Source organism: Gorilla gorilla, chromosome 19, assembly GCF_029281585.2.
Source record: "Gorilla gorilla gorilla isolate KB3781 chromosome 19, NHGRI_mGorGor1-v2.1_pri, whole genome shotgun sequence".
NCBI classification, from domain to species: Eukaryota; Metazoa; Chordata; class Mammalia; order Primates; family Hominidae; genus Gorilla; species Gorilla gorilla.
In genome coordinates, this window is record NC_073243.2 from 82,637,474 (window position 1) to 82,665,448 (window position 27,975).

The window sequence follows — 27,975 nt, forward strand, 5'->3', positions numbered from 1 at the left end:
CAAGAAGAGCAAAATTCCATCTCAAAAAAAAAAAGAAAGAAAGAAATCTGCTCCAACCTGAGGTCAAAAGGATTTTTCTCCACTATTTTCCCATTTTCTTTCAGACATTTTGTAGCATAAGCTCTTATATTTAGGTCTATGATGCATATCAAATTAATTTTCACATATGGTGTGAGGTAAGTGTTGAGGCTAATTTTTTTCCATTTGGATACTCAATTGTTCCAGCACCATTTGTTGATAAGACTATTCTTTCCCACAGTGAATTAGCTTCGCATCTTTGCTGAAAATTGATTGTCCGTATATGTATATATCTAATCTGTATTTATTCTATTCCATTTATATTTATATCCTCACATCAATACCACATTATTATTACTGTAGCTTTATAATAAAATATTGAAATTCACAGTATATGTTCTTCAATTTTATTCTTTTTCTAAAATTTTTTTTGGCTATTCTAGTACTTCTCATTTCCATTTAAATTTTTAAATCTGCTTGTAAATTCTAATTTTAGGACGTTTGTTGGAAATTTGATTGGGCTTGCATTGAATCAGTACATCAATTTGATGAGAATCAATGTTAATAAACTCAGTGTTTCAACTCATAAACACAGTATATATATGTATTTTGAGACGGAGTCTTGCTCTGTCTCCAGGCTGGAGTGCAGTGGCACAATCTCAGCTCACTACAGTCTCCATCTCCTAGGTTCAAGCAATTCCCCTGCCTCGCACTCCTGAGCTCAAACAATCCTTCACCTTAGCCTCCCAAAGTGCTGGGGTTACAGGCATAAACAACTGTACCTGGCCTTCATGCTACTTTATTTTTTATGAATATATATATATATATATATATATATATATATATATATATATATACACACACATTTCTTGAGACAGAGTTTTGCTCCTGTTGCCCAGGCTGGAGTGCAATGGCATGATCTCGGCTCACTGCAACCTCTGCCTCCTGGGTTCAAGTGATTCTCCTGCCTCAGCCTCCTGAATAGTTGGGATTACAGGCACGTGCCACCATGCCTGGATAATTTTGTATTTTTAGTACAGATGGGGTTTCACCATGTTGGCCAGCCTGGTCTCAAACTCCTGACCTCAGGTGTTCTGCCTGCCTCAGCCTCCCAACGTGCTGGGATTACAGGAGGGAGCCATCATGCCTAGCCCTTGATGCCACTTTAAATCATTATTTTATAAATTTTTATTAATTGGTGGTGGTACATGGAATTATAATTGATTTTTGTACATTAACCTTATATCCTGCGACGTTGCTAAACTTTGTCCTAGTAGTTCTGGTTACTGGTTATAGTATTTTCTGTATATTCTATAGTATTTTCTACATAGACAATCATGTCTGTCAATGAAGACATATTTACTGGCCAGGCGCAGTGGCTCATGCCTGTAATCCCAGCACTTTGGGAGGCCGAGGCAGCCAGATCATAGGTCAGGAGTTCGAGACCATCCTGGCTAACATGGTGAAATGCTGTCTCTACTCAAAATACAAAAAGCTAGCCGGGCATGGTGGCACGCGCCTGTAGTCCCAGCTACTCGGGAGGCTGAGTCAGGAGAATTGCTTGAACCCAGAAGGCAAAGGTTGCAGTGAGCTGAGATCATGCCACTGCACTCCAGCCTGGGTGACAGAGCGATACTCTGTCTCAAAAAAAAAAAAAAAAAAAAAAGACATTTACTTAAGCTTTTCTAAACCATATGTCTTACATTTCTTGTTTGCCATATTGTACTGGTCGGGACCTTCAATACCGTATTTAATAGAAGTGGCGAACAGAGACATTCCTTTTTAGCATATTTGAGACATTTACTCTTTCACCATGTGCTGAGACCAGCTTGATCGGGGAGACCCTAACCCAGCGGCGCTAGAGGAATTAAAGACACACACACACAGAAATATAGAGGTGTGAAGTGGGAAATCAGGGGTCTCACAGCCTTCAGAGCTGAGAGCCTTGAACAGAGATTTACCCACGTATTTTTTAACAGCAAGCCAGTCTTTAGCATTGTTTCTATAGATATTAAATTAACTAAAAGTATCCCTTATGGGAAACGAAGGGATGGGCCAGATTAAAGGAATAGGTTGGGCTAGTTAACTGCAGCAGGAGCATGTCCTTAAGGCACAGATCGCTCATGCTATAGTTTGTGGCTTAAGAATGCCTTTAAGTGGTTTTCTGCCCTGGGCGGGCCAGGTGTTCCTTGCCTTCATTCCGGTAAACCCACAACCTCCCAGGGTGGGCGTTATGGCCATCATGAACATGTCACAGTGCTGCAGAGATTTTGTTTATGGCCAGTTTTGGGGCCAGTTTATGGCCAGATTTTGGGGGCCTTGTTCCCAACAACCATGAAGTTTGATTTTAGCTGAATGTTTTCCATAGGTGTCATTTATCAGGCTAAGTTCCCTTTTATTCCTAGGTTGCCGAGAGCTTGATTATGATGTGTCCATGGTGGTTTTGTCTGTTCTGCTCTGGGTTCATTGAGTTTCCTGGATCTGTAAGCTTATAGTTTTCATCAAAGCACGGTAAGTGAATGGCATGCAATGCAGGTGGACTGAGGTGCCTACTATATCTGATGTGCATAGCTGAGATCATATGTATGCCCAGCATCCGATTCTTTAGGAAAGCATTTCTTTCCTATTCCATATGGTTTGCATGACCACTATGCCCCAAGACTAGTCCATGACTCAAGCTGGACTCGTTGATCAGAGCCCTTCCTAGGACTTCTCTGTTAACTGTATCTCCAGGTTAGAGCTAACAGGATGTAACACTGCCCATACTCTCCCAGGAGTCACAGGTAGACAAATTGCAAGAGCAGAGTGACATGAAAAGAGAGGAACTGAGCTAGAGAAGGCCCTGAAAATATTGAGGCTGGGGATGTAGTCAGGTGGAAGTTGCCTATACATGGACATTTTAGTTTTGAGGGCCAATAAATTATTCTTTTGCTAAAACTAACACGAGACTTTTGTTATTTTTATTTTTGCTCAACTACAATGCAGTGCTTATATGCCACACTAGGCATCTGTAATTTCTTGAGGAAAAAGGTAGGAGTATATTTAGAGTTACATTTTTTTTTTTTTGAGACAGAGTCTCGCTCTGTCACCCAAGCTGGAGTGCAGTGGTGTGATCTTGGCTCAGTGCAACCTCCGCCTCCCAGGTTCAAGCGATTCTCCTGACTCAGCCTCCCGAGTAGCTGGGATTACAGGTGCCCACCACCATGCCTGGCTAATTTTTGTGTTTTTTAGTAGAGATGGGGTTTCACCATTTTGGTCAGGCTGGTCTCGAACTCCTGACCTAATGATTCACCCCCCCCCCCCCGCCCTTGGCCTCCCAAAGTGCTGGGATTACAGGCATGAGCCACCATACCTGGCTACATTTTTTTTTTTTTTTTTTTTTTTTGAGACGGAGTCTCGCTCTGTCGCCCAGGCTGGAGTGCAGTGGTGCAATCTCGGCTCACTGCAAGCTCCGCCTCCCGGGTTCACGCCATTCTCCTGCCTCAGCCTCCCGAGTAGCTGGGACTACAGGCGCCCGCCACTGCGCCCGGCTAATTTTTTGTATTTTTAGTAGAGATGGGGTTTCACCGTGGTCTCGATCTCCTGACCTTGTGATCTGCCCACCTCGGCCTCCCAAAGTGCTGGGATTACAGGCGTGAGCCACCGCGCCCGGCCCTGGCTACATTTTTTAAAGGAATATAAAACTACTTCTTGACCACTGTTCACCAGTATTCACAATAAACAATATACAATTGGAATAACACTCTGACTACTACAAAATTATTTTTCCTGGCTTCTGGTGAACCAGTAAAATGAATATAGAAAAGAGAGTAAGGGATGAGCCGGGATAAAGAAAAAACATCCAGATCAATAGTTTAAGATAAAGCCTTGTTCTTCCGGGTCCTAAACTGCAACCATCTCTAACCATCTGATTAGGTTTCCATGAACCGAGCCTCAGATCGTCCATGAATCATGACCACTGAGTCAACATAGCACAAGGATTTCAACTTTTTGTAAAGAAAATGTTCACGAGATGAATCTTTACATGTTCATTTTAGTCTTGTTTAAAACACACCAGGCTTTGTCTAGTTTCCTCTTCTGGGTGGGGAGGTTGTTGGCAGTGATAAAATTTTTCCTTTCAGGAATTCTGTAAATAAACCGTTATGTTTATGACTACATGTATAGATATAGATTCTGATTAGGTGCTGTATTAGTCCATACTCACACTGCTGATAAAGACATACCTGAGATGGGGCAATTTACAAAAGAAAGAGGTTTAATGGACTTGCAGTTCCAAGTGGCTGGGGAGGCCTCACAATCGTGGTGGAAGGCAAGGAGGAGCAAGTCACATCATACGACGATGGCAGCAGGCAAAGAGAGAGCTTGTTCAGGGGAGCTCCTCTTTATAAAATCATCACCTCTCATGAGACTTACTCACTATCACAAGAACAGCACAGGAAAGACTTGCCCCTATGATTCAATTACCTCACACTGGGTCCCTCCCACAACACATGGGAATTCAAGATGAGATTTGGGTGGGGAAACAGCCAAACCATATCATTCCACCCCTGGCTCCTCCTAAATCTTATGTCCTCACATTTCAAAACCAATCATGCCTTCCCAACAGTCCCCCAAAGTCTTGACTCATTTCAGCATTACTCAAAAGTCCACAGTCCAAAGTCTTGTCTGAGACAAGGTAAGTCCATTCCAGCTATGAGCCTGTAAAATCAAAAGCAAGTTAGTTACTTCCTAGATACAATGGGGGTACAAGCATTGGGTAAATACAGATTCCAAATTGGAGAAATTGGCGAAAACAAAGGGACTACAGGCCCCATCCAAGTCAAAATCCAGCAGGGCAGTCAAATCTTTTTTTTTTTTTTGAGACAGAGTCTCACTCTGCCTAGAATGCAGTGGGTGATCTCGGCTCAGTGCAACCTCCACCTGCCAGGTTCAAGCAATTCTACTGCCTCAGCCTCCCAAGCAGCTGGGATTAGAGGCACATGCCACCAGACCCAGCTAATTTTTTGTATTTTTAGTAGGGACGGGGTTTCACCATGCTGGCCAGGCTGGTCTCAAACTCCTGACCTCAAGTGATCCACCCACCTCTGCCTCCCAAAGTGCTGGGATTACAGGCATGAGCCACTGCGCCAGGCTGGGCAGTCAAATCTTAAAGCTCCAAAATGATCTCCTTTGACTTCATGTCTCACATCCAGGTAACACTGATGCAAGAGGTGAGTTCCCATGGTCTTGGACAGCTTCACCTGTGGTTCTGCAGGGTACAGCTTCCCTCCAGGCTGCCTTCATGAGCTGGCATTGAGTGTCTGCGGCTTTACCAGGTGCACAGTGCAAGCTGTCAGTGGATCTACCATTCTGAGATCTGGAGGACAGTGGCCCTCTTCTCACAGCTCCACTAGGCAGTGCTCCAGTAGGGACTCTATGTGGGGGCTGCAGCTCCACATTTCCCTTCTGCATTGCCATAGCAGAGGTTCTCCATGATGGCCCCGCCCCTGCAGCAAACTTCTGCCTAGGCATCCAGGCATTTCCATACAACTTCTGAAATCTAGCCGAAGGTTTCCAAACCTCAATTATTGACTTCTGTGCACCCGCAGGCTCAACACCATGTGGAAGCTACCAAGGCTTGGGGCTTGTACCCGCTGAAGCCACAGCCCAAGCCGTACTTTGGCCCCTTTTCACCATGAGTGGAGCGGCCAGGACACAGGGCACCAAGTCCCTAGACTGCATACAGCATGGGAACCCTGGGCTGGGACCATAAAACCATTTTTTCCTCCTAGGCCTCTGGGCCTGTGATGGGTGGGGCTGCCGTGAAGACCTCTAACATGCCCTGGAGACATGTGATTAACATTCATCTCCTGGTTACTTATCCAAATTTCTGCAGCCAGCTTGAATTTCTCCTCAGAAAATCTGGGAAAGTTAAAAGCTACTTAGAGACTTGTTGAATGGCTTTGCCCAAAATGCTGATAGCAATATGGACAATAAGGTCCAGGCTGACCTAGTCTCAGATGTAAATGAGGAACTTGTTGGGAATTGGAGCAAAGATGACAAAGATGACTCGTTATGTTTTAGTGAGGAGACTGGTGGCATTTTGCCCCTGCTCTAGAAATCTGTGGAACCTTGAACTTGAGAGAGATGATTTAGGGTATCTGTCTTCTTCTAAGCCCTCCAAACTGTTCCAAACTCTGTGTGTTACCCAGTTCCAAAGGCGCTTCCACATTTTCAGATATATTTTCAGCAATGCCCCACTCTACTGGTACTAACTTACTATATTAGTCAATTTTCATGTTGCTGATAGACATGCCCTGGCTCACACCTGTAATCCCAGCACTTTGGGAGGCCAAGGTGGGTGGATCACAAGGTCAGGAGTTCGAGACCAACCAGGCTAATATGGTGAAACTGCCCCCCGCCCCCGTCTCTGCTACAAAAATTAGCCTGGCATGCTGGTGAGGGCTTGTAGTCCCAACTACTCAGGAGGCTGAGGCAGGATAATTGCTTGAACCCAGGAGGCGGAGGGTGCAGTGAGCCAAGATCATGCTCCGGGCGACAGAGAGGGCATCTCAAAAAAAAAATATAAATAAATAAAAGAATACCTGAGACTGGGTAATTTATACAGGAAAGAGGGTTTAATGGACTTACAGTTACACGTGGCTGGGGAGGCCTCTTAATCATGGTGGAAGGCAAGGAAGAACAAGTCATGCCTTACCTGAATGGCAGCAGGCATAGAAAGAGTTTGTGCAGGGGAACTCCTCTTTATAAAACCATCAGATCTCAGGAGATTAATTTACTATCTTAACAGCACAGGAAAGACTTGCCCCCATGATTCAATTACCTCCCACTGGGTCCCTCCCACAACACATGAGAATTCAAGATGAGATTTGGGTGGGGACATAGCCAAACCATATCAGGTGCTTTTAAAATATCCAATTTGGCTGGGCATGCTGGCTCATGCCTGTAATCCCAGCACTTTGGGAGGCCAAGGCGGGAGGATTACTTGAGGTCAACAGTTCAACACCAGCCTGGCCAACATGGTGAAACCCTGTCTCTACTAAAAATACAAAAATTAGCCAGGTGTGGTGGTGCACGCCTGTAGTCCCCGCTACTCAGGAGGCTGAGGCAGGAGAATCGCTTGAACTTAGGAGGTGGAGATTACAGTGAGCCAGGATCATGCCACTGCACTCCAGCCTGGGTGAGAGTGAGACTCCATCTCAAAATAAATAAATAAATAAATTAAAATATCCAATTTAAATTATGCAATTAATTAAAGAATCATCTATTTAATGTCATGACTTCAGGAAAATTTTCAATTTAACATGAAGTGATTTATTTAGTAGGATCCTCTGAATGATGGCATCTCAGAAATATGGGCTTACTCATGATTTTTTGTTTTGGTGAATGGTTAAAAACAACAAAAGAAGGCCAGGCACGGTGGCTCAAGCCTGTAATCCCAGCACTTTGAGATGCCAAGGTCAGGAATTCAAGACCAGCCTGGCCAACAAGGTGAAACCGCATCTCTACTAAGAATACAAAAATTAGCCAGGTGTAGTGGTGGGCGCCTGTAATCCCAGCTATACGGAGCTGAGGCGGAGGTTGCAGTGAGTTGAGATCGCGCCATTCCATCCCAGCCTGGGGGACAAGAGCAAGACTTCATCTCAAAAACAACAAAAGAAAAATGTTTATATATCCATATTATGTATACACACACACACACAAACCACAATGGTCCCTAAGTATATGATAACAAATTCTAATTGAGTAATGACTACGGAAATTTCCCCTGACATCTAGAAAAGCTGTTCTCTAATGCCAAGGAAATAATATGCCATCGTATCAAACATTCTTTTCTGATAAGGGAAGCAACCACAGAAAGCTTTCACTTGTTGAAAGTAACCAGTGCTATTGATGCAAACAAAACAAAATCCCAATGACTCTCCCCAAACTACTTTTATTTATTTTTGAGTCAGGGTCTCAATCTGTCACCCGGACTGGAGTGCAGTGGCATGATCTCGGCTCACGGCAACCACTGCCTCTCGGTTTCAAGCTATCCTCTTGCCCCAGCCTCCCAAGTGACTGGATTACAGGCATGTGCTACCACGGCTGGCTAGTTTTTTTTTTCTTCCCGAGACGGAGTCTCGCTGTGTCACCTGGGCTGGAGTGCAGTGGCATGATCTCGGCTCACTGCAAATTCCACTTCCTGGGTTCAAGCGATTCTCCTGCCTCAGCCTCCTGAGTAGCTGGGATTACAGGTGCCCGCCACCACACCTGGCTAATTTTCGTATTTGTCAGTAGAGACGGGGTTTCACTATGTTGGCCAGGCTAGTCTTGAACTCCTGACCTCAGGTGATCTGCCTGCCTCGGTCTCCTAAAGTGCTGGGATTACAGGCATGAGCCGTTGTGCCTGGCCTAATTTTTGTACTTTTAGTAGAGACAGAGTTTCACCATGTTGATGAGGCAGGTCATGAAACCAAATTACTTTTTTTTTGTTTTTGAGATGGACTTTCGCTCTTGTTGCCCAGGCTGGAGTGCAATGGCACGATCTCGGCTCACTGCAACTTCCGCCTCCTGGGTTTAAGTGATTCTCTTGCCTCAGCCTCCCAAGTAGCTGGGATTACAGGCATGCACCACCACACCTGGCTAATTTTGTATTTTTAGTAGAGATGGGGTTTCTCCATATTGGTCAGACTGGTCTCGAACTCCCGACCTCAGGTGATCCACCTTGGCCTCTCAAAGTGCTGGGATTACAGATGTGAGCCACCGTGCTCAGCCATAACCTGAACTACTTTCAAAATGAACATATCAAACTTGATTTTTATTAGAATGCAGTTATTTCTTCACATTAGTAAAGCAAAAAGCAAGAGCCTGGTTTTATATACACTTCATATTTTCTTCTTTTGCTAACACCAAGTCTGCTTTATCTGAATATTCCATTTCATGAGTATCATCAATTCTCCACTGCTGTCTGCATAGCCAATTATTTTTTTTCAGGATCAAGGTCTCTTGGTTTGTCTGCAGTATCTCTTTCCTTGATTTTATGTTATCCAACTGTCAGGTAAATATTTTCTTCTTGTATCATCTTTTTCTTTAACAGCTTTTTTGAGAATTAAATGTTCCAAGTAACTCTTGACAAGCTTAAGTTTCTTCAGGGTCCCAAGTACTTTCAGCATCTATAAATCCCTTCCACATCAGGAAATGCTCTACCTTACCATTCACCACACATTGATCCAGTACTTTTTCCACTACAAATTCTTCAGGCTCTGCATCAATTTTTTTTTTGGAGATGGAGTTTCGCTCTTGTTGCCCAGGCTGGAATGTAGTGGCGCGATCTTGGCTAACCACAACCTCCGTCTCCCAGGTTCAAGCAATTCTCCTGCCTCAGCCTCCTGAGTAGCTGGGATTATAGGCATGCACCACCACACTCAGCTCATTTTTGTATTTTTAGTAGAAACAGGGTTTCTCCATGTTGATCAGACTGGTCTCGATCTCCCAACCTCAGGTGATCTGCCTGCCTCGGCCTCCCAAAGTGCTGGGATTACAGGCGTAAGCCACTGTGCCCGGCCCCAACTTTTTTATTCTATTGTTTCCTTTCCATTTTTTTGCTCACCACCTCACACTGCTCTGGGTTGAAGGTCTGCCGTGTCTCCAGCCCTGCATGCCTCAAGCTCAAGCTGCGTCTCAAGGGCTAAATTTGGATTTTAAAAAGACCACTCTGTCCTTGGTGTGGAAACAGAGATGAAGGAGAGGTCAAAGTAGAGGCAGGAAGACCACTTTGACACTGTTTTAAGCATCCAAGTGAAACAGGGTAACTTTAATCCACCTTGAAAGCCTCAAGTAATGAGACAATTGGGCAGATATGGGGGATATCAAGTAGACTTGCTTAAAAACTGGTTTTGAAGGGAGGAGAATGTAATGATTTTCATATTTTCTATTTGAGACAATAAAGAGGTAGAAAACAAGGAAGAACAAGAGTGGGCAGAGGGCAGAGAGGGATGAGTTCAGGTTTGGTTGTTTTGACAGAGGTGCTTTAGGGGGTCATTTCTAATGTGGGTTGAAAACATACATGGGGATCCTGGATCCCACATGGTAAATTGATTTTGTTTTGTTTTTGAGACCAAGTCTTTCTCTCTCGCCCAGGCTGGAGTGCAGTGGTGTGGGATTTCAGCTCACTGCACCTCCGTCTCCAAGGTTCAAGTGATTCTCATGCCTCAGCCTCCCAAGTAGCTGGGACTACAGGCACCCACCACCACACCTGGCTAACTTTTTTGTATTTTTGGTAGAGACAGGGTTTCACCATATTGGTCAGGCTGGTCTCAAACTCCTGACCTCAGGTGATCTACCTGCCTCGGCCTCCCAAAGTTCTGGGATTACAGGTGTAAGACACTGCACCTGGCCCTTGATTGATTTTTAAAGTTTTATTATTTGGCTTCAATCTCATTTATGTATGAGGAAAATGAAGCTCAGAAGAGTTTCAATGATTTAATGGAGGACTTAAAATATTAGAAAAAAGTTTTATTGTTAAGAGAATTTAAAAGAAGACATTAATAGAAAATGAAAAGAAATTGTGAACCCTTTCAAAACCTTTCAATTCAATGTTCTAGTTCTTCATTTCCTTGATACAACTCTGTACCATGGTCATAACTTTTCCGTCTCATGAATAGGAGGAAAAATGACAGGAATGGAGACTATCCTGAGGAATACTTTTGAGATCAGTGGATAGGTGTTCAATGAATAAGTCAGGTATACCTAAAGAAACACTAAATGTACATATACATCACAGTCAGTATCTCATAGCGTAAACAGTCAAGATAGCTTTCTCTTTCCTAACCATTTTGCCATACTACAATGGTCTGTTAAAATACAAATTTCACAACTTCAATGATTCTTCACTGCCCACAGTTAACGCAGTTTCATAGACTATGTTCTACCAATTATACATTGCCTACATATAAGTCACTATAAAGAAATAATGGACAGGCATGGTGGCTCATGCCTATAATCCCAGCACTTTGGGAGACTGAGGGAGGGGAATCACTTAAGGCCAGGAGTTTTGAGAGCAGTCTGGGCAACAGAGCGAGATCTTTTGGCTACAAAAAAAATTAAAAAAAAAAAAAAAAAGTGGGGGGGGGCGGAGTGGGTGGGGGGGACTATGCGCAGTGGCTCATGCCTGTAATCCCAGCTCTTTGGGAGGCCAAGGTGGGTGGATCACCTGAGGTCAGGAGTTCAAGACCAGCCTGACCAGACCAACACGGTGAAACCCCATCTCTACTAAAAATACAAAAAAAAATTAGCCAGGCATGGTGGCGCATGCCTATAATCTCAGCTACTCGGGAGGCCGAGGCAGAAGAATTGCTTGAACCCAGGAAGCGGAGGTTGTGGTGAGCCAAGATCGTGCCATTGCACTCCAGCCTGGGCAACAAGAGCAAAACTCAGTCTCGTAAAAAAGGCTGTGGTGAGCCAAGATCGTGCCATTGCACTCCAGCCTGGGCAACAAGAGCAAAACTCAGTCTCAAACAAACAAACAAACAATAGCAGGGTGTAGCGGCACGTGCCTGTAGTCCCAGCTATTTAAGAGGATGAGGTGGGAAGACTGAGTTGAGCCCAGGAGCTCGAGGCTGCAGTGAGCCAAGATCATGCCACTGCACTCCAGGGCAAGCCCTTGTCTTCAAAAAACAAAAAAATTCAAAAAAGTAATGTGTTGAACAAACACCAAGTACAAAGTATACTAATACAGTGGATAAATGCTACTCCAACTCTGATCCACTGACTGCCAGGATCAGCATGACACTACAGATGGAACTCAAGAATCTGTCATAACAGGCTATCCGGCTGATTGTTCTGAATGTGAAAGTTTTAGAAACACTGTTCCAAGGGTAAAAATGAGGGGACCTAATTTCTTCTCTCTTAGGAATCTTACCCCCCAAAAGGTATTGCAAGCATCTGTTGTGGGGCTGGAATTCCTAAAACCTCTCAAAGCATGCTGTGTGAATAAAAGGACAGTGTTCAGATTTCTGACTCTAACAGACCATCTAACCATGGAAGCCTACAGCCCTTTTAAAACATGTACTTTCAATGTTGTGAGCTGAGTACATATAACATATTGCTAGTATGTAAATGTGCTTAAAACAAAAATGAAGTTCTTATCTCTAGCAGAACTGGAGTCACACCTAAATTACAACATTCAGACAAGGCCTTCCTTTTAAGTAGACATGACAGAATTTTAAATTTATAAAACGAATTAATGTATCGCATACATTCACTTTACATATTCAAAAAACGCTAAACTTAAAGAAACTGAAAAGTTGAAAAATAAGAGGTAGTAGTACCCACTGAGTGACGTTCTGGCATTCTATTAAATATTCTACATTAGAAGATTATAGGGAAAAAGGAGCTGAATTCTAAGAGAACAAATGTAGAGAAGGCAACCCTATGGTCTTGGGAAAAGACAATAATGGAAGGAAAAATATATTCAAAATGTATTGTACATATTGTTAGACATGCATCACTTACAATAAACAGAAGGTAATTATTTGTGGTAGCATAAAGAGAGAAGGGAATAGGGCAGCCACGTTGGCTCACGTCTGTAATCTCAACACTTTGGGAGGTGGAGGCGGGCAGATCACTTGAGGTCAGGAGTTCAAGACCAGCCTGGCCAACATGGTGAAACCCATCTCTACTAAAATTAGCTGGGTATGGTGGCGCACACCTGCAATCCCAGCTACTCGAGAGGCTGAGGCAGGCAAATTGCTTCAAACCTGGGAGGCAGAGGTTGCAGTGAGCCGGGATCGCACCACTGCACTCCAGGCTGGGCTACAGGGTGAGATTCTGTCTCCAAAAAAAAAAAAAGAGAGAAAGGAATAAAGTGTTTTGTTAGCTCTGTTCATTCCCACTCTTCTTCTCTCTTGTTGCTATTACTTTGAAGCATTTGGTTTGGTTATTCTATTTTGTTAAGGAATAATTAAAAAGTACATTACTAACAGTTTTGCTTTATATATTGTGTGCCTTGGGCAAAATTCGTGTGTGTGGTTACTCACAGAGGAGGAGCCAGATAGGTAGCTCAGTCCATAAACTATGGAAGGTAGCAGTATCCTTTACTGCAGTGGCTTTCAAATTTGACATGCACCAAAATCTCCTGGAGAGCTTGTTAAAACACAGAAAGCAGGGCCTCATCCCCCACGTTTTTGATTCAGTAGGTCTGGGTTGGGGCTCGAGAATTTGCATTTCTAACAAATTCCCAGGTGATGCTGATGCTGATGCTTCTGGTTTGGAGCACATACTTTGAGAACCACTGCTCTAATGGAATCAGTAGTCACAAGGCCAAGCAGCCAGGTAGACACTAAGGGAAAACAGTACCTCCCTGTGTAGGTTTTCAGGACACAACATTAGTTACAAGTTTTATCACCTGCTCAACCAGGTATATAGCTATGTCAATTCTCAACGGCTTTAACTGACAAAACCAGTTGTTAGAGGACAGTTCTTTCAAGGGTGAACCCAACACCTAAAAAAAAGTTTTGAAAAAGTCAGTTATTTGCCTATTTAAGGACGGTTTTAGAATCCACTATTATGGGAATGGATCTGCTTAGCCTATTTGAGGTTTTTTTGTTTTTTGAGACAGAGTCGCGCCCTGTTGCCTCGGCTGGAGTGCAATGGCGCGATTTCGGCTCACTGAAACCTCTGCCTCCCGGGTTCAAGTGATTCGCCTCCCTCAGCCTCCCGAGTAGCTGGGATTACAGGCGCCCGCCACCACGCCTGGCTAATTTTTTTGTATTTTTAGTAGAGATGGGGTTCCACCATGTTGGCCAGGTTGGTCTCAAACTCTTGGCCTCGTGATTCGCCCACCTTGGCCTCCCAAAGCGCTGGGATTACAGGTGTAAGTCACTGTGCCCGGCCGCCTAGTGGAGTTTTAATGCCAATATCCTTGGACTAACTTGAAATTCATGAATAATATAAATTCGAAATTTCTGCCTGCAGTACAATTCAAAATTTAAGAGTTTCTAAATATTTTTAATCCTTATGTTAAAATAATAAATAATCTCATTTCAGTTGTTTTTTCACCCAATTACTAAAAAACAAAAGTCATAAAAAAGAATTCATTTAGCAAAGGTACTATTTGTAGATATTAGCCACTTATTAAAAACATATTTCTATTAAGATTGTTCTTACATTCTTAGATTTAGAACACCTGATATCTGGACCCAGCTGAGTTTTTATTTTACAGATCATAAAACGGATGAAAGTATATCACAGTAATTAATGAAGCCGTTCTAATTTAGCTTGAAGAGATTTAAAATTCCCGGTGATGGCTTGTACTGCTACTGACGAGCTCATAGACTGGAGCTCAACAAGGTAACCACAAACAGCATCCAGGCAGAGATTTGTAAATCTTCTCCTACAACGAAAAAGACACATGATTAATTATACATTTACAAACATTTCCTCCTACCGGACTTCTTCCCCACCAACTTCTGGCAACTTTAATTCTCACAGAAGAGGAAAGACCATGTGATTAAGTAAATAAGAAATAAAGTAAAAAAGGAAACTTGGGGGTAGGTGGGTTCCATTTGAAGTTTTTTTTTTTTTTTTTTTGAGACGGAGTCTCGCTCTGTCACTCAGGCTGGAGTGCAGTGGCGCGATCTCGGCTCACTGCAATCTCTGCCTCCTGGGTTCACGCCATTCTCCTGCCTCAGCCTCCCGTGTAGCTGGGACTACAGGTGCCTGCCACCACGACCAGCTAATTTTTTTGTATTTTTAGTAGAGACGGGGTTTCATGTGTTAGCCAGGATGGTCTCGATCTCTTGACCTCGTGATCCACCCATCTCAGCCTCCCAAAGTGCTGGGATTACAGGCGTGAGCCACCACGCCCGGCCTGAAGATTTTTACAATGAGAAGAAAGCAGTAACAGATGATTCCTGCTAATATTCTTTTTCAAAAGAATATCCCTTAAATGGCCAATAATATCACAAAGACATAATTGAAATGTTTTGGTCCTAGGTCACTAATCTAAAGTAGAAGAAATGAATACATTATGTATGTTCAGCTGTAGAAAGGATTTAGGACAAGGGTTGAAAATGGAAAAAACTCCTATTTTTCATACATGGTGATCAATATCATTCAAATAGTTATTGCTAATATACACAAGAATCTTCCCATCTTCTCTTCAAATTTTTTACCCAGGTATTTATTAGAAGCATTTAAAAGCTTTTGCTGATCCAATGTTTAATTCGTAAGTACCTTTCACAATTTAAAACTTGGCTGGGATTCTCAACATATCTTGTCAATAATACATGTATACAATCCAAAAGGTGCAGTGGCTTCTTCATTCTGTTCCAGAATGGATCCTATGAAGAAATATACATAATGAAATGTGAGGCAAATTGTGTCAATTGATTATTTAAATCATTTATACTAAAGTAGACATCAGGATCCATGCAAAACTTATCGCTATTAAAAAGCGTTTAATATTACATGGCTACTAAATTATATATCTGATTATAGTTAATATTTCAAACAACATTAAAAACTTATTAATTAACAACACTATGATATTACTTAGGATGCATATTTGATACACCAATCTACTTTGCAGAGCATGTAAATGTCCCGCTTAGGAATCTGAGATAAGAGAAAAATCTTTCTTTCTATGGGTTGTGACACCACTGTTACTTTGAACCTATGCAGATTTAGTCTGACATCATAAAGAGACTAAACTAGCAGTAACAGAAACTTAATTCTAGGTCTGGCTTCACCAGTTACTAGCCATGTGACTTAAGCAGGTTATTTAACATCTCTGCTCTTGTCTTTTTGCAATATAAGATGGAGATACTACAGTTACCTGCTCATTTCCATCACAGGCTAATGTTGTAAAGCACTGTGTGATGCTGCTATAAAAGACACAATCTACTTTGACAAGTTTTTATTTGGATCTTTTATCCTTAGCATAAAAATTACAAAACATATAGTCTGATAAGGTTCAGCAGGGTGAGAAGGATCTTTAAGCACTGATATTTCAGATGAGGTTATAGTAAATAAATACAATGTAATCTTGTTCTTTTAAAGCAAATGATGATTCTTAATGTAATGAGTTTAGCCCACACCTTGGTTTAGCCTCTTCCACCAAGAGTAAAGCATATTTATTAATATTCAAAAATAATATTTCATTTTAATAATGATATACAGGTTTAAAAAGTCAAAAGCATAATTTCCAAGACTCAACCAAGTGTAATTAGACTAAGTGATAAGATACAAAAATGCAATCAAAATACCCCACTCTATATCTACAAAGTTACTTTAATTAAAGAAAATAATTTTATGTTATTTAATATTTTCCTTACCCGTGATTTGAACAACTGATCATAAACTTCTAGTAGTCTAGGTAATGGTACTCCAATTTCATTCATTGTCTGTATTACGAAGCCCACATCCCAGTTCAAAGTACAAACCTGCTGTTCTAAAAACTGTACAATAAAATCTGGGAAGAAAAAAAAAGATCGGAAATTTGGATTTTTAGCTCTTGATACTAAAAGGTAGGTCTTATTCATAACTGAATATTTTCTAGGGGGATATCTTCTGAAATCCAATTGCAATTTTTTGGGGCGGGGTTTTTTTTTGCTATGTTGCCCAGACTAGAAATAGTGGCTATTCATAGGAGCAACTACAGTGCACGACAGCCTTGAACTCCTGAGCTCAATCCTCCCGACCTCAACCTCCCAAGTAAGCTGGGGCTACAAGTGTGCACCATCACTCTCAGCTTAAAAGAAAAAAAAGTTTTTTTAAAATAAAAGTAAGATATATACCAGAACAGGCAAATCTAAAGTAAATTAGTGGCTGCCTAGGGCTGGAGGGTGTGAAAGAATGGGAAGTGACAACTAATGAGCACAGAGTTTCTTTTTGGGATGATGAAAATGTCCTAAAATTAAAATTACAGAACCTAGAAAACTCAGAAAGATACAAGAAGAAAACAGAGAACATTCACGATCCCAATATTGAAGAGGACTTCACTGATAATTTTTTTTAGTAACAGTATTTAAAAAAAATAGGTTTCCTCACTTTAACAGCTTTTCAGAAAAGGGCAACTGCATCCTGATTTCAGAAATATTAAATGTATTTTTTAATGCCCCACCCCTAGATTTATTTGACAGTTCTAACTGTGGCCTCATTCTTACTTTTAACCGCCTGTCTTATCATAAACAGTAACAGCCAAATTTATAGTTATGGCCAGGCGTGGTGGTTCGCACCTGTAATCCCAGCACTATGGGAGGCCAAGGTGAGCAGATCACCTGAGGTCAGGAGTTCAAGACCAGCCTGGCCAACATGGTGAAACCCTGTCTCTATTAAAAATACAAAAAAATTAGCTAGGCGTGGCTAATTCAAGACTAGCTTGGGCAACATCATGAGATCCCTTCTCTATCAAAAGCAAAAATATATATATATAAATAAAACATAGAAATCCTCCTGACTCAGCCTGATTAGCTAGGACTATAGAGGCACGTGCTACCATGCCTAGCTAATCTTAATTTTTTTTGTAGAGACGGGGCTTGCTATGCCCAGGCTGGTCTCAAACTCCTGGCTTCAAGCAATCTTCCTGCCTTTGCCTCTCCAAAGTGTTGAGATTACAGGTGTGAGCCGCCACACAAAGCCCACATGATTATTTCTAAATTAAAATGAAAATTCCTTAAAAAGAACTATGTACAATACAGTGTTATTTATTTATTTATTGAAATGGGGTCTCACTGTGTCACTGAGGTTGGAGTGCAGTGGTTCGATCTCAGCTTACTGCAGTTTTCACCTCCCAGGCTCAAGTGATCCTCCCACCATAGCCTCCCGAGTAGCTGGAACCACGGGCGCATGCCACCATGCCTGGATAATTTTCCTGTTTTTTTGTAGAGACAGGGTTTTGCCATGTTGCCCAGGCTGGTCTCGAACTCCTGGGCTCAAGCGATCCATCCGCCTCGGCCTCCCAAAGTGCTGGGATTACGCCTGTGAGCCACCATGCCCAGCCACGGTGCAGTGTTTTTTAAAACAACTATCAAAAGTACCAGTTTCACACACTTATAAACATTTATATAAAGTATGTATTTGCTCTTTTATTTCTCTTTATTTTTAGGATCGATAAAATGGTATGGAAAGGGAACCGTTTCCATATTATACCTACAAGAAGTAAGGGTATGAATAAAATGGTTTTATTTCTGACTATGTCCAGAGGGAATAGACCCTAAGTCAGAGATGGTCTGTAAACAAGTTTGAATGCTCATTTGAAAAAAAAAAAAAAAAAAAAAAAAAAAAAAATTAGGCTGGGCACAGTGGCGAACGCCTTTAATCCCAGCACCTTGGGAGGCCAAGGCAAGCGGATCACCTGAGGCCAGGAGTTTGAGACCAGCCTAGACAACATGGGGAAACCTCATTTCTAATAAAAATACAAAAAATTAGCCAGGCGTGGTTGCAGGCACCTGTAATCCCACCTACTTGGGAGGCTAGGCAGGAGAACTGCTTGAACCTGGAAGACAGAAGTTGCAGTGAGCCGAGATGGCATCATTCCACTCCAGCCTGGGCGACAGAGAAAACCTCTGTCTCAAAAAAAAAAAAGTTATATTGTGAGGATTTTCATGTCTCTCAATATTTTTAAATTACACAAAAGTAGTTAATATTCTAATTTATGGGTGTATTTATGCTGCTTCTATTGTTTTACCACTGAGGAAAACACTTGTAGGTTGGCAAATAGCTCATAATTAGCTACCTTATTTAAAAATTATAGCCACCATATCTCATTAAGAAAGGGATTCAAACACTAAGTTTTAACATAATTATTTGCTATTTTAAAGAAAAACGTGCCCTCAACATAAAAAAAGAACAGTTGAATCAATCACAGATTACCTATGCACAAAAACATCAACCGTTTTTCTTTTCTCTTCAGAAACTTGTATAGGGTTACCAACAATATAATCATAGTTTGTCAGTCAGCACAATCCTAAGATAGATAATATAAACTTGGAAAGTTAGTCACAGAAAGTTTCATACTCAACTCTTCTTTAACAAATTCTGCCATTCTTTGGAAGTCTTTCCGGAGAGGCAGAATTAAAGTGCTGAACTAAATAGCAAAGAAACTCTTTATTTTACTCGAAAGATCGTTATTTGTCCATATCAGCGGAGAACACCATCAGAACAGAAAATACGTGACTGCACCTAAGATCAAAGCTTACCTAAAGGAAAGAAGCGTGGTGTGCCAGCATAAATTTTGCCAAGGAGAACAATCTTGAGACTAAGAGCATGCATTCTATCCGAAGAGCTCAATGTCACACTGTCACTCAATTCTGTAACAAAAAGACATGTCATTTGAAACCCAAATTATTTTTAATGTGAAATGTTTACATTGGCTATTTAATTCTGTTTCAAGGTTCAAAATACTTTAGAACAGATAGTCACATTAATATGATTAACAGATTTGGTGTTTCTGTTATTGTCTGAGATACTCTCATGTCTTACCAGGTTATACTGGTTATTAGATTCTGAGGTGAGTGTCTCAGTATCTTTTATAAGGCAGCACAAATAATATAAATTAAATAACCTTTTCACTGAGTATTCTCCCGAATATTCACTTGGGTCATTCTGTGTATGATCATCCTCCACCATACCCAGGTGACTTCCACTTACTCTCTTCTTAGGTATACACAATTTTCATGAGCCACTAGCGGCTTGCATTATATTAGTTACTAGCAGCTTGCATTCCTCCACCAAGTCACTACATAACGTATGCTAACATACCTATAACTGAACACTTACCTTTCTCTATGATATCTTGCCAAAGTGTCTGCACCAATATAGGGTCTGAATAACCGGCACAATGAATTATTGCAAGTTTGCACTCTGCAAGTTTAAATGGGTCAGCAAATTCCCCATAAAGCTGTGAGAGAAAATCCCAAAATTAACATCCAACTAGAGATCAACATTCAGAGATTAATAGTGAAGCACTCCTTGAAAATTAAAAAATAACCAAAGATTTTACATAAAGTTTCTGAAATATGATATGAAGATGTGATGATGTATGTAGTTGGTTATAACTCCATATTTAAAAAGTTAAGGGTATGGGCCGGATACGGTGACTCACGCCTGTAATCCCAGCACTTTAAGAGGCCAAGGTGAGCGGATCACGAGGTCGGGAGATGGACACCATCCTGGCCAATATGGTGAAACCCGTTCTCTACTAAAATAAAAAAAAAAAAATTAGCTGGGCATGGTGGTGCGTGGCTGTAGTCCCAGCTACTCAGGAGGCTGAGGAAGGTGGAGGTTGCAGTCAGCTGAGATCACGCCATTGCACTCTAGCCTGGTGACAGAGCAAGACTCTGTCTCCCCCCCACCAAAAAAAAAAAAAAAGGGTAAGGGTATGGTAAATACATTCAAACACATTTTAGCATGTAGAGCTTTTTTCTTGGCTGGGAAGAAGATGTTGCAACGACATTCTATTTATTAATTTTAAAATCCATTTTTTCAAATTTCTGTGGGTACACAGTAGGTGTATGTATTTATGGGGTACATGAGATGTTCTGATACAGTCATGCAATGAGAAATAAGCATGTCATGGAGAATGTCTATTCCTCAAGCAGTTATCCTTTTGAGTTACAAATAATCCAATTACATTCTCTGTTTTAAAATATACAGTTATTATTGACTATAGTCACCCTATTGTGCTATCAAATAGGTCTTATTCATTTTGTTTTTGTACCCATTAACCATCCCCACCTTCCCCACAAACCTCCTGCAATGGTATCTTAGAACTAGTGTTGTATAAACAATGGGTTGAAGAATCACAGGAATACTGACAAATCTCAAGGTGTTTCAGGGTACCTGGAACTATGTCTAAGAATAAATGAAGAGGAAGGAACTGCTCAGAAAATTACAGAGAGAGAAAGAGGTTTAGAGAGTTAAGCAAAGATAAGTTAGTTTTTCCAAGGCAAGAAGCGAGGCCATAAATAAGATGGTTTTGGTTTTTTAGTTTTTTTTTTTTTTTCTTTTTGAGACAGGGTCTCACTCTGTCACTCAGGCTGGAATGCAGTAGCACCATCGAGGCTCACCACAACCTGGGCCTCCTGGGCTAAATCAATCCTCCCACCTCAGTCTCCTGAGTAGATGAACTACAACCACACACCACCACACCTGGCTAACTTTTTTTTTTTTTTTGATGGAGTCTTGCTCTGTCGCCCAGCCTCCTGGACTGCAGTGGCATGATCTCGGCTCACTGAAACCCCCACCTCCTGGGTTCAAGCAATTCTCCTGCCTCAGCCTCCCAAGTAGCTGGGATTACAGGCGCATGCCACCACGCCTGGCTAATTTTTGTATTTTTAGTAGAGACAGAGTTTCCCCATGTTGACCAGGCTGGTCTCAAACTCCTGACCTCAGGTGATCTGCCCGCCTCAGCCTCCCAAAGTGTTGGATTACAGGTGTGAGCCACAGTGCCGGGCCTTTTTTGCTATTTTTTTTTTGTAAAGATGAGGTTTCGCCATGTTGCCCAGGCTGGAAATAAGCTGGTTTTAACACAGCTCTCATGCGAGGCTGATAGGTTCTTTGTAGCTACTGGCCTGGAAAGAGTAGCTTAGCCTTTTCTAGGAGTCAGATGAAGCAGTGGTGATCTGTCAGCCCAGTGACAAGCTGCCAAAGATGCCTTATCTTATTTGTGGAGATAAGGTAATTTTCCCCATGAAACAAAAAGCAAAATAAAAAACAAAAATTTCTCATTATTAGGTGACTACTATAAAAATTTCACTTGCTTTTTTATTACCTTAGTTATGTCCATCAGCTCAGAATCCAGCTGAGAAACTGCATCCTGTACAGAAGAATGATGGGAATACTGCCTTTGTAGTGTCTCCTGTATCTGAAGTTGGATCCTAGCAACCTAGTTTGGGCAGAAAACAGGATGTCTTAATTTATTTATGATAAATCAACATACATTTGAAAGAATGGATCCTACTATCTGACTTTAAGTTGGCTAAAATAATGTATAAATGAAGATTTCTATCATAATAGGCTAACATTATCATAACAGACATCAACTAAACATAATAGATTTCACAGGAAGTATACTGTGGCAGACTCCTTGCTGCCCAATATTTATACCTTCCAAGACTGTAGCCAAATGGTTAGACTATATAGCTCAGCCTCCTCTGTAGGGGAGGTATGGCCATACAACCAAGTTCTCTTCAAAGGAATGTGAGTAGAAGTAGGGTGTCATGTCAGGGCTGTAGTTTTTAAGACAGTGAATGTGTTCTTTCTTTTCCTTCCTCCCTCTGCTGAAGATAAAGCAGAGGCCCTAGGGAATGGTAGCGCCAGAAAATAGAACTTGGGTTCCTAAATCAACCACACGGAGGAAAGCCAGCTGCCAATCAGGAAGACTCACCTTGGATTTTTGTGAATAAGAAACAAACTTTTGTATTTGGACGATGGTACGTTTTTGATTCTCTTAGTTAGGGAATTTTAGCCTACTCTACTTCATACATCTACTTATTTGCTTCCAAAATAAATGGTGAATGTGATGTAATCCACTTGCTGTTGAAACAATTGGGAAAAACATTTATTTTTTATTATTATTATTTTTTGAGACAGAGTCTCACTCTGTCTCCCAGGCTGGAATGCAGTGGTGCAATCTCAGCTCACTGCAACCTCCGCTTCCTGGGTTCAAGCAATTCTCCTGCCTCAGTCTCCCAGGTAGATGGGACTACAGGCATGTGCCACCACCCCCGGCTAATTTTTGTATTTTTTTAAGTAGAGACAAGGTTTCGCCATGTTGGCCAGGCTGGTCTCAAACTTCTGACCTCATGATCTGGCTGCCTCGGCCTCCCAAAGTGCTGGCATTACAGGCGTGAGCCACTGCACCCAGCTGGGAAAAACCTTTCAAAATGCCAAAGAGAAAACTTCTAAATTATAGCAATGTTTTTATGACCCAAGTGCATCCTTAAAAATCTTTAAGATTTACATCTAAACATAAAAATAAATATAAATAGACAAAAGCAACTAGAATAATAATGACTTCTCAGACCTATTACTTACCAAGGGAAGAATGGAATGTGGCTAGTACTCAATGTGGACACAGCTTAAGATCTTTAGCACTTACCTCCATTTTTTCTTCTAATTCATGAAGAAATTCACCATCGGCAGCTATTGATGAAATGGCAGTGGAACTTTTGGCACTAAGAATGGCTCGAGCAATGTACTCTAGTCGCTGCTGAAGTGAAATTTCTGTGCTAGAAGGGAAAACGCTTATTTTTAGTTACACAATTTCTTAAGGATTGATGATACAAATACGTCAATTAGTATGTACCGTTTCATACCAAACACACATAAAAAGCCATCTGAAACTTGAAAAAAAATCTATTTTAGATTTCTAATAAGAGAGATCCACAATTTTAGACAACACATAAAGAAATACATTTATGAATAAAAAGTAACATCCTATTTAAAAAATTTAGGTCAGTATATTAAAACTTAGATTCTTCTAAAATTAAAGAAAACTGAATGTAAGTACATATAGCTCAGTTTTGAATCATTCTTCACAATAAGAATATTATGCCATACCTATGCATGTCAGCCAGTCTGGACAGTACACGAGCAGCATTACTGAAACTTCTGTTCTTCTCGTAATACCGCCAGAGTAAATCCATATAACGAACTCTGTTTTGATCAACTTTGGCCATTCGGACTAGATGTGGCTCCAGAAATGGAGAAGCAACCTAGAAATTATATAGTTATTCAGAAAAATTTTCTAACCACCTACAGATAATGTTCCTGATAAGGAAAATATAGTATTTTTAAGTCAACTACAACTTTGCCTTGTTTTATGAAAACAAGCAAAATTATAATCCAATACTAACAGATAAAAGAGAGGGCAAATTTTCTTATTATAAACAATTTTTGTTTTACCACAGTTAGCATAAGAGTTCCCAAAACAATTCTATTAGGTTGATAACAATAATTTAGTAGGCTGGGCATGGCGACCCATGTCTGTAATCCTCGCACTTTGGGAGGCCGAGGTGGGCAGATCACGTGAGCTCAGGAGTTTGAGACCAGCCTGGGCAATATATGGCAAAACCTCGTCTCTACAAAAAAATTAGCTGGGTGTGGTGGCGCAGGCCTATAGTTCTAGTTACTCAGGAAGGTTAGGTGTGAGGATCACCTGAGCCTAGGGAGGTCAAGGCTACAGTGAGCCATTATCGTGCCATTGCACTGCACTTCAGCCTAAGCTACAGATTGAGACCCTGCCTCAAAAAAGAAAAGGAAATTTGGCCGGGCACAGTGGTTCATGCCTGTGATCCCAGCACTTCGGGAGGCTGAGGTGGGCAGATCACCTGAGCTCAGGAGTTTGAGACCAGCCTGGCCAACATGGTAAAACCCCATCTCTACTAAAAAGATATAAAAATTAGCTGTGCCTGGTGGCGGGTGCCTGTAATCCCAGCTACTTGGGAGGCTGAGGCAGGAGGATCGCTGGAACCTGGGAGGCAGAGGTTGCAGTGAGTTGAGATCATGCCACTGCACTCCAGCCTGGGCAACAGAGCCAGACTCCATCTCAAAAAAAAAAAAAAAAAAAAAAAGGAAATTTACTATAAAATTACAAATTTTTAAAAATAAACTTTGATAACACAGCTATTGATTCCTAGACATTGAGCTCAAAGGCATTATTGAAATTATCAAATGCTATGTATTCATTAAACAGATTGAGGAACACTGAAACTTAGGGTAGGTAAAAGGACATATCTGAAGTCACAGTGACTTAACAGCAGAGTTAAGATAAGATGACCTACAGGACTCATATTCATAATCCAGTGATTTCTACCCCGCAATATAAACTATCCCAATCAGCTTTGAAATAACAAGAAAATTGGAGCAGTGCCTACTTTGCCCCTTAGGAAAAGATACTGCATTACTCAGCTTTATACTAACATCTAATAGTAGGCATGGGATGAGAAACTGAATTTTTTACATCTATATATGTGCTTAAATTAGATGAGTTATGCTCCTTAAGAATAATTAACACAACTGCAATAAAAAAAGATTTACCTGTAGCAGCTTATCTGCAAGGTCGGCTTGTATTAGCCAATTATAAAGGGCAATACTAAAGAGCTCATCCTTGGATCGCTGTGACAATTTAAGCATTTGTTCAAACTAAAATAAAGAAAATAGTAAAAATTAGCAGTTAAAGACTCTGTTTCTGGGCATCACAACCCTTTAGCCCTATAAACTCCAGTAAGAAGTCAAGAATCCTTACATTATAACTTCTAAGAACTACCACCTTTCCCCAAGATGACTGTGCTACCATTACCATGGAGAACTTCTAAACAGTGTATTCTCAGAATGAAAATATACTATGTCCCTTACATGATGTCCTGCTTCTTCATTACTCAGCATATTTGGATCAGATGACAACACTGGAGGACCAGGTTTTTTGGGTACACTGGGAGACTGAGGAGCGGCCTTACTTTGATTTACCAGTTCTTGAAGTGTGTCTGTAATGCATTTGTAACTGTTTAATCTGAAAGAAAATGGAAAAGGAACAATTACATTATTTAACTAGAAAGCAAATGATGGTAAGTGTGGTGACTCACGCCTGTAATGCCAGCCATAGGGAGGTCAAGGTAGGAGGGCGGCTTGAGGCTGGGAGTTCAAGACTAGCCAGGGCAACAGAGCGGGACCACGTCTCTACAAAAAATACAAAAAATTGGCTGGGCACAGTGCCTCACACCTGTAATCCCAGCACTCTGGGAGATGAAGGCAGGGGGACTGCCAGAGGTCACGAATTTGAGACCAGCCTGGCCAACCTGGTGAAACCCCGTATCTGCTAAAAATACAAAAATTAGCCAGGCATGGTGGTGCATGCCTGTAGTGCCAGCTATTCAGGTGAGTGAGGCACAAGAATTGCTTGAACCTGGGAGGCAGAGGTTGAGGTGAGCTGAGATCATGCCACTGCACTCCATCCTGGGTGACAGCAAGACCCTGTCTCAAAAAACAAACGAACAAAAAACAAAACAAAACGAAACAAAAAATTAACCAGGCGTGGCGGTATGCACCTGTAATCCCAGCTACTTGGGAGGCAGAGGCAGGAGGATCGCTTGAGCCCAGGAATTCAAGGCTGCAAGTGAGCTATCATGCCACTGCACTCCAGCTCAGGCAACAGAATGAGGCCCTGTCTCAAAAACAAAAAACAAAACCTCCCAAAAACAAAACAAAACAAATAACAAAAAAGAAAGCCATTGATTTACCTTACTTAAGTATATACAAGGATTTCAAGACTATTTGGCAGAATAGATGTACATATTTGGCATTTAAAATAATACAAACCATATACTTTTTCAATAAGTTTGAGAAGTGTTTGGTTAAACGTAAAAGGGTAAAGTCATTAAATATAGTAATAAAAAAATATGTTTTCGCCAGATGTGGTGGCTGACACCTCTAATCTCAGCACTTTGGGAGGCTGAGAAGAAAGGATTGCTTGAGCCCAGGAGTTAAAGACCAGCCTGGGCAATATAGTGAGGCCCTGTCTCTACAGAAATTAAAGAGAAAAAAAAAAAATTAGCCGAGTGTGGTGACATGTGCCTGTAGTCCCAGCTACTCAGGAGGCGGAGGTAGGAGGATCACTGGATCACTTGAGCCCAAAAGGTCAAGAGTACAGTGAGCTATGATGGTGCCACTGACTCCAGCCCAGGAGACAGAGTGAAGCTTTGTCTCAAAAACAAAAACAAAAACAAAACACCCTCCATATATATATGTTATAGAAAGGTTATATATTTCTTCTTTGTTCCGAGACGGAGCCCTGCTCTGACGACCAGGCTGGAGTTCTGTGGTGCAATCTCAGCTCACTGCAACCTCTGCCTCCCGGGTTAAAGCAATTCTCCTGCCTCAGCCTCCCAAGTTGCTGGGATTACGGGTGTGCACCACCACGCCTGGCTAATTCTTGTATTTTAGTAGAGACAGGGTTTCACTATGATGGCCAGGCTGGTCTCGAACTCCTGACCTCATCATCTGCCTACCTCAGCCTCCCAAAGTGCTGGGATTACAGGCGTGAGCCACTGTGCCTGGCCTATATTTCTTTTAAAAACACACATTTCCTTTTTAACAGTCTCAACAAATTTGGGAATACTTAAAAATTATCCTTTAAAATGAAATCCTACCGGACACGGTGGCTCACGCCTGTAATCCCAGCACTTTGGGCAGTTGACCTTTACACAAAGAGGCCAGACACGGTGGCTGATGGCTATAATCCTAGCACTTTGCAAGACTGAGGTGGGTGGATCACTTGAGGTTAGGAGTTCAAGACCAGCCTGGCCAAAATGGTGAAGCCCTGTCTCTACTAAAAATACAAAAATTAGCCAGGCGTGGTGGTGTGCACCTGTAATCCCAGCTACACGGGAGGCTGAGGCACGAGAATAGCTTGAATCTGGGAGGCAGAGGTTGCAGTGAGCCAAGATCACACGACTGCACTCCAGCCCGGGTGACAGAGCAAGACTCTGTCTCAAAAAAAAAAAAAACATAAAACAAAAAACAAAAAACATTATGCAAAGAAAAGTCTGTGTCCATAAAGATGACAATCTGCTAAGGTAATGGAATGCACCTTTCTTGGAAGGCCTGAAGTCCAACTATGTCTTCTTCTGGTTCTCCATGTTTATAGAAATGAAGCCCAAGACCTTGAGGATCTTTTTTCTCTGCAGCCGTAAGAGAAAGTTCCACCACACCCTCATAAAATCTCACTGACGGGAAAGAAAAGAATGAAGACCTATGACTTACTACTAAGTTGGATACATTTTTCCTTAGCTGGCACATGAAAATAATGATCAAGGTTATGTCTCTACTGTACAATAGTCACCCTGCTAACATAAAATATTTCTGATAGGTCTTCAGAAGGAAAAGGTCTTAATATGCCTAAAAGGGAACTGTTAAATATATTTCTTCATTGGGGGCCAGATGTGGTGGCTCACGCCTGTAATCCCAGCACTTTGG

General features: G+C 41.5%; 1 protein-coding gene across 1 annotated transcript in view; it reads right to left on the reverse strand.

Moving 5' to 3' along the window:
• Window positions 1-14,191: 14,191 nt before the first annotated feature.
• NUP155 (nucleoporin 155) overlaps window positions 14,192-27,975 on the reverse strand; it is an 82,613-nt gene continuing 68,829 nt past the window's right edge. The window contains exons 25-35 of the mRNA XM_019013604.4: window positions 27,590-27,725; window positions 25,360-25,513; window positions 25,042-25,146; window positions 23,563-23,717; window positions 23,102-23,231; window positions 21,773-21,886; window positions 19,780-19,900; window positions 19,200-19,310; window positions 16,335-16,471; window positions 15,235-15,341; window positions 14,192-14,392 (exon numbers count right to left, since the gene is read on the reverse strand). Of these exons, the coding sequence (XP_018869149.1) occupies window positions 14,254-14,392; window positions 15,235-15,341; window positions 16,335-16,471; window positions 19,200-19,310; window positions 19,780-19,900; window positions 21,773-21,886; window positions 23,102-23,231; window positions 23,563-23,717; window positions 25,042-25,146; window positions 25,360-25,513; window positions 27,590-27,725 (1,409 nt within the window). The 3' untranslated portion in view covers window positions 14,192-14,253. The remainder of the gene's footprint in view (window positions 14,393-15,234; window positions 15,342-16,334; window positions 16,472-19,199; window positions 19,311-19,779; window positions 19,901-21,772; window positions 21,887-23,101; window positions 23,232-23,562; window positions 23,718-25,041; window positions 25,147-25,359; window positions 25,514-27,589; window positions 27,726-27,975) is intronic.